At 55.4% G+C, this 6,017-nt stretch overlaps 1 protein-coding gene across 1 annotated transcript; it reads right to left on the reverse strand.

The window, feature by feature from the left end:
* Positions 1 to 431: 431 nt before the first annotated feature.
* LOC127574747 (G-protein coupled bile acid receptor 1-like) lies at positions 432 to 1,676 on the reverse strand. Its single transcript, XM_052024029.1, has 2 exons — positions 1,640 to 1,676; positions 432 to 1,558 (listed from the first exon to the last, which is right to left on the reverse strand). The coding sequence occupies exons 1-2, from the start codon at positions 1,674 to 1,676 to the stop codon at positions 432 to 434; spliced, it is 1,164 nt and encodes a 387-aa protein (XP_051879989.1).
* Between the last annotated feature and the right edge of the window lie 4,341 nt (positions 1,677 to 6,017).

A 6,017-nucleotide genomic window follows, 5' to 3' on the forward strand; every position in this document is an offset into this window, starting at 1 on the left:
CATTCTGCCTCAGTTTCAGATTTTAAGTAATTGAAGCAATTACACCCAAGTTGTACACAGCAAGATCCCAACAACCATAGAACCATAGAACACTACAGCACAGAAAACCGGCCATTCGGCCCTTCTAGTTTGTGCCCAAACTTGATTCCGCCAGTCCCATTGACCTGAACCCAGTCAGTGACCCTCCAGGCTGCTCACGTCCGTGTATCCATCCACAGTGACCGTGGCCGTGTCCTCGGTTGGCGGATGCCCGAGAGAATTGTCCTGATGGCACCGAGAGCTCCCGGACCACGCAATTACAAAGGAGGACACCCAAGCTGTGCACAGCAAGATCCCAACAACGTGACGGTGGCCGTGTCCTCTGTTGGTGGATGCCCGAGAGAATTGTCCTGATGGTACCGAGGGCTCCTGGCGACACCGGGCTTCTTGTCTCACCCGATGCCCGCGTCTGGGGCAGGGTCGCACCCCGCGGGTCCGGCCGGGGGCGGACGGCAAAGCCCGCGAGCGCCCGACTCCAAGCTCGGGGGACGCCTCCGGCCGCAGGCTCGGCTCCAGACCCGCAGGTACTCCCTGTTGCCCAGGGCCAGGGCGAAGGGGAGCAGGGCAGCGCTGCAGATCCCGAGGCAGGACAGGACGATGTGCGCCCGGGCTCCGCCGGCCGGCCCCAGGAAGCGGGCGTGCAGGTGAACGATGTAAGGCAGCCAGCAGCCCAGGAAGACGAGGAGGAAGCCCGTGACACTCTTGGCGAGCCTGAGGTTGAGCTGGTGCTCCAGCGCCGGGGCCCTTCCCCGCACCGCCCTGCACTGCCGCTGGATGTCCCGCATCTGCCCGCGGGCTAGCCGGAGGAGACAGGCGTTCAGGGCGCCGCTGGCCAGGATGGCGGGTATCAGCAGACCGTACACCTCCAGGTAGATGTACTCCGGGGGGAAGACCAGGCTGAAGTGGCAGTGGTGGGGCTCGGACGCCGGCCAGCGGTTCCAGCCCAGCAGCGGCAGCGAGGCGAAGAGGAGGGGTAGCAGCCAGACGGCCAGAAGGGCGGCGGGGGCACGGTGCCGCAGCCAGGCGCGGTGGTAGCGCAGCGGCCGGGCGATGTAGAGGTAGCGGTCGCAGTGAACCAGCAACACGTTGGCCATCAGCGACAACAGGATGAAGTTGGGGAAGAGGTGGGCGAAGAAGCAGAGGCGGGGGGCCAGGGGGCGGCCGAAGCCCAGGCCGGGCACCGAGGGCAGGACCACCCCCGTCGCCAAGTCGGCCAGCGCCAGGCTCAGGAAGAAGCGGTCGGTGGCGGCGTGCGTCCTCCTGCTGCCCAGGAGGGTCCCCACGACCAGCAGGTTGCCCGCCACGATGATGCCGGAGAGGGGCAGCGTCAGCCAGTGGATGAGCGCCTGGTGCGGGGTCAGGCAGCCTCCGGAGTGGTTGGAGCAGCCGAGCCCGCTGCCGTTCATGTCCCGGGCCGGGGGGGTCCAGCTCCCCACCGCTGACCCACGTCCCACGGTCCGCAGCCGCTGCGCCGAGTGTCTCTGGATGTCTCCCTCCGGGAGGTTCGCTGCGGCCACCCCTGGGTTAACACCCCGTGTCCCCAGAGCCGGACCCCGCCCGCCTCCGCGGCCGGGATTAGTCAGGAGTTAGTTCAACCCACCACCGCGTCGCATTGCCTCTCGGTGCCGCAGAGTCATCTCGACGCGCAAAATAAAAAACACGAACAAATTCCAAATTAAAAGAACCTAAATCTAAATATTTCCCAATCACTTCATATCTCGACCCAGGAGTCAGTCCGCTTGAGCATTCTACCAACTCAGTAACATCACAAGACGCGAGAGGGACGGCTGGGAGGGGATAGAACATAGAACAGCACAGCACAGAACAGGCCCTTCGGCCCACAATGTTGTCCCCAGGTAGCTAATCCCTCCTACCTACAGAATGCTCATATCCCTCTATTTTCCTCTCATTCATGTGCCCATCCAAGCCCCTCTTAAAAGCCCCCAATGAATTTGCCTCCACCACCCTATCAGGCAACGCATTCCAGGCATCCACCACTCTCTCAGTAAAAAAGAGTTCCCCTCACGTCTGTTCTGATCCTACCCCCCTCACCTTAAATGCATGCCCTCTGGTATTGGATCGCTCAATCATGGGAAAAAGATATTGCTTGTCCACCCTATCTATGCCCCTCATAATTTTATACACTTTCAACAGATCACCCCTCAGCCTCTGCCACTCCAGAGAAAAGAGCCCAAGTTTGTCCAGCCTCTCCTGATACCACAAGTCCTCTAATCCAGGCAGCATCCTGGTAAACCTCCTCTGCACCCTCTCTAAAGCCTCGACATCCTTCCTATAGTGAGGTGACCAGAACTGCACGCAATACTCTAAATGCGGCCTAACCACAACCTCTCAACTCCTACACTCAACACCTCAACCAACGAAAGCAAGCATTCCTGAAGCCCTCCCAACCACCCCACCCACCTGTGTAGCCACCTTCAATGAGCCATGGACCTGCACCCCAAGGTCCCTCTGCTCGTCAACACCACCAAGGGTCCTGCCCTCAAGAGTGTACTGCCTCTTGACATTAGTCCTACCAAGATGTAACACCTCACACTCATTCGGGCTAAACTCCACCCGCCACCTCCCCGCCCACATCTGCAACCGACCCATATCACAATGTATCCGTCACCAGTCTTCTACACTGTTCACTACTCTACCAATCCTGGCACCATTCGCAAACCCACCAACCCACCCATCAACGTACACATCCAGGTCATCCACGTAATCACAGACAGCAGGGGTCCCAGCACAGATCCCTGCAGAACACCACTACCCACAGGCCTCCAGCCCAAATAAGTCCCCTCAACCACCACCCTCTTTGTCCTCCATGGGCAAGACAGCTCTGGATCCACACAGCCAATTCTCCACTGACCCCCGCATCCAAACCCTCTTGATCAACCAATTATGTGGGACCCCGTCAAACGCCCCACCGAAGTCCATATAGACGACATCCACAGCTCCACCCTCTCTCGGGATAGGTGGGAAGCGGGGCTGATGAAGAGGTAAAAGGTGAATCAAGGGAGAAGCCCAGGTAGGTAGGTATGTAGGGGATAGGCAGATGGGACGAGGTGGAGGAGGGGGAGGAGTCTGGGAGTGAGAAAGGAGCACAGGGGAGTGAGTTTCCTGAAACTGGAACATTCAACATCTGTGCCACAGGGCTGTAGGCTCCACAAACAGAGATGATGTGTCCACATCATCACTTTTGCCACCAACCTCCACCCTGCCCTCAGATTCACCTGGACTATTTTCTGACACTTCTCTCCCTTTTCGGGAAGTTTTCTGAAATGTCCTCCTGCTTCGGGGAAGGTGGGTTCCCCTCTCCTGTAGCTGATGAAGCCCCCACATGTATCTCTTCCACTTCCCTCTCCTCTGCCCCCCACCCCTCCGCCCCCACCTCCCAAGACAGAACAGAGTTCCTTTGGTCCTGAGCTTTCACACCACTAGCCCCCATATTCCTTCGGCATTCCCACCACCACCAGTCACATCCCCCCCCCCCAACCCCCTGCTTTCTGCTTTCCACTAGTCCCTCTGTGACTCCCTGGTCCAGTCATCCCTCCCCACCCACCCCTCCCATTCTCCTGGGACATTAGGAGGTGGGACACCTGCCCCTACACCTCCTCCTTCACCGCTATCCAGGGCCCTTCCAGCTGAGGCAGAGATTCACCTGCACCTCCTCCAACCCCGCCGACTGATCTGGTGCCCACAATATGGCCTCCTCTACACCAGTGAGACCAACCGTAGACCGAGCACATGTATCACAGCACCATCCTCAACCCCCACTCCTTCTCCTGCTCCCACACCAACCTGACTGTCCTCCACTGCCATGGTGAGGCCAAGTACAAACAAGAACAGCACCTCATATTCTGCCTGGGTGTCCTACAGCCCAATGGTATGAACATTGAATGTTCCAATTTCAGGTATCCTCCTCCTGTGTTTCCTTCCCAGTCCCACTGGTCCACCGAAGATCTCTCTCCCTTTGTCCACCTTTTCCATTCCTCCCAAACCCCTCACTACCCAGAACCATCACCCTCCCCCACCTGCTTCCATCTGCCAATCACCCACATACTGTAGCGGTTAGCGCGACGCTATTACAGCGCCAGTGACCCGGGTTCAATTCCGGCCGCTGTCTGTAAGGAGTTTGTACGTTCTCCCCGTGTCTGCGTGGGTTTCCTCCGGGTGCTCCGGTTTCCTCCCACATTCCAACGACGTACAAGTTGGGCGTGCTACATTGGCGCCAGAAGTGTGGCGACACTTGCGGGCTGCCCCCAGAACACTCTACGCAAAAGATGCATTTCACTGTGTGTTTTGATGTACATGTGACTAATAAAGATCTTATCTTATCTTACCTGGGTATCTTCTGCCCTGGTTCACCCCTCCTATCCCCTCCCCCACCTGGCTCCATCTGCCTATCACCCCTCCCTTATCTAGTTCCACCTATAACCCGGTAGCCCCCATCTCACCCCACCCTCTCACCTCTACCTCCCCTCTACACTCTCAGCCCTGATGCAAGGTCTCAACTTGAAACATCAACCATCCCTCTGCCTCCACAGATGCTGCCTGACCTGCTGACTTCCTCCATCAGTTTATTCTTTGCCTCATATTCCAGCCTCTGCAGTCTCGTGTCTCCAACATCATACGAACAGGAGAAAGTAGGAGGAGTAGGCCACTCGGCCCCTCAAGCCTACCCGACCATTCAATATCATCATGGCCTCAACTCCTCTTCTGTGCCAGTTCCCCAGAACCCTCAATTCCTCACTCTTTCAAACATTTATCTGTCCCCACCTTAAATATGATCTGGTCTCCGCCACCCTTGGGGGAATTAGGATTGGAATTGGTTTATTACTGTCACTTGTAGCGAGGTACAGTGAAAAACTTGCATACCATTCATACAGATAAGTTCATCACACAGTGCATTGAGGTAGTACAAGGGAAAACGATACAGAATCACAGTTACAGAGAAAGTGCAGTTCAGAGAATTCCAGAGATTCACCACCCTCTGAAAGAAGACATTTCTGCACACTGAGGTTTTAAATGACCTCCTATTTATCTTACACCTATGTCCCATACTTGGTGACCCTCCTTAAATAAGAACAACACTGTGCATAGTAGTCCAGATGTGGTCTCACCAATGCCTTCTGTAACTGTAGCATTACCTCCTTACCTTGTATTCAATTCCGCTGAAACTCTCCATCCCAGGCAACATCCTGGTGAATCTCCTCTGCACCCTCTCCAGTGCAGTCACATTCTTCCTACAGTGTGGTGACCAGAACCGTACACAGTGCTCCAGATGTGGCCTGACTGAAGTTTTAGAGTCAGAGTTCTACAGCAGAGAAACAGACCCTTTGGCCCAACTTCGTAAAGTTGTATCATGACCTTCGAGTACTGCATACGCGTACTCTTTTATACTTGGAGTACTTTGTACTCTGTGAACTTCGAGTACTGTGTACAGAGTTCGTGTACTCTGTGAAATGGGAGTACTGCATACGGAGTACGCGTACTATGTGAACTTGGAGTACTGTGTACTCTGTGAACTTGGAGTACTGTGTACTCTGTGAACTTGGGCAGGGACGGTAATGTAGCAGTTAGCGTAACGCTTTACAGCGTCAGTGACCTGGGTTCAATTCCGGCTGCTGTCTGGAAGGAGTTTGTACGTTCTCCCTGTGACTGCGTGGGTTTCCTCAGGGTGCTCCGGTTTCCTCCCACATTCCAAAGCCGTATGGGTTAGGAAGTTGTGGGCATGCTATGTTGGCGCCGGAAGCGTGGCGACACTTGCGAGCTGCCCCCAGAACACTCTACGCAAAAGGTGCATTTCACTGTGTGTTTCCATTTATATGTGACTAATAAAGATATCTTATCTCTTAAAACTTGGAGTACTGCGTACTCTGTGAACTTGGATCACTGTGTACAGTTTTGGTCGCCCTGTTATAGGAAAGATGTTATTAAACTAGAAAGAGTGCAGAAAAGATTTACCAGGATGT

This window comes from Pristis pectinata, chromosome 1, assembly GCF_009764475.1.
Source record: "Pristis pectinata isolate sPriPec2 chromosome 1, sPriPec2.1.pri, whole genome shotgun sequence".
In the NCBI taxonomy this organism is placed as follows: domain Eukaryota; kingdom Metazoa; phylum Chordata; class Chondrichthyes; order Rhinopristiformes; family Pristidae; genus Pristis; species Pristis pectinata.

What these genes read in the sequence shown, in the direction of transcription:
- LOC127574747 (XM_052024029.1), bottom strand. Translation starts at nt 1,676, where the DNA reads ATGACTCTGCGGCACCGAGAGGCAATGCGACGCGGTG. An exon ending in AGAGGCAATGCGACGCGGTG is followed by an intron (nt 1,559 to 1,639) that starts GTGGGTTGAACT and finishes GTGTTAACCCAG; the next exon opens with GGGTGGCCGCAGCGAACCTC.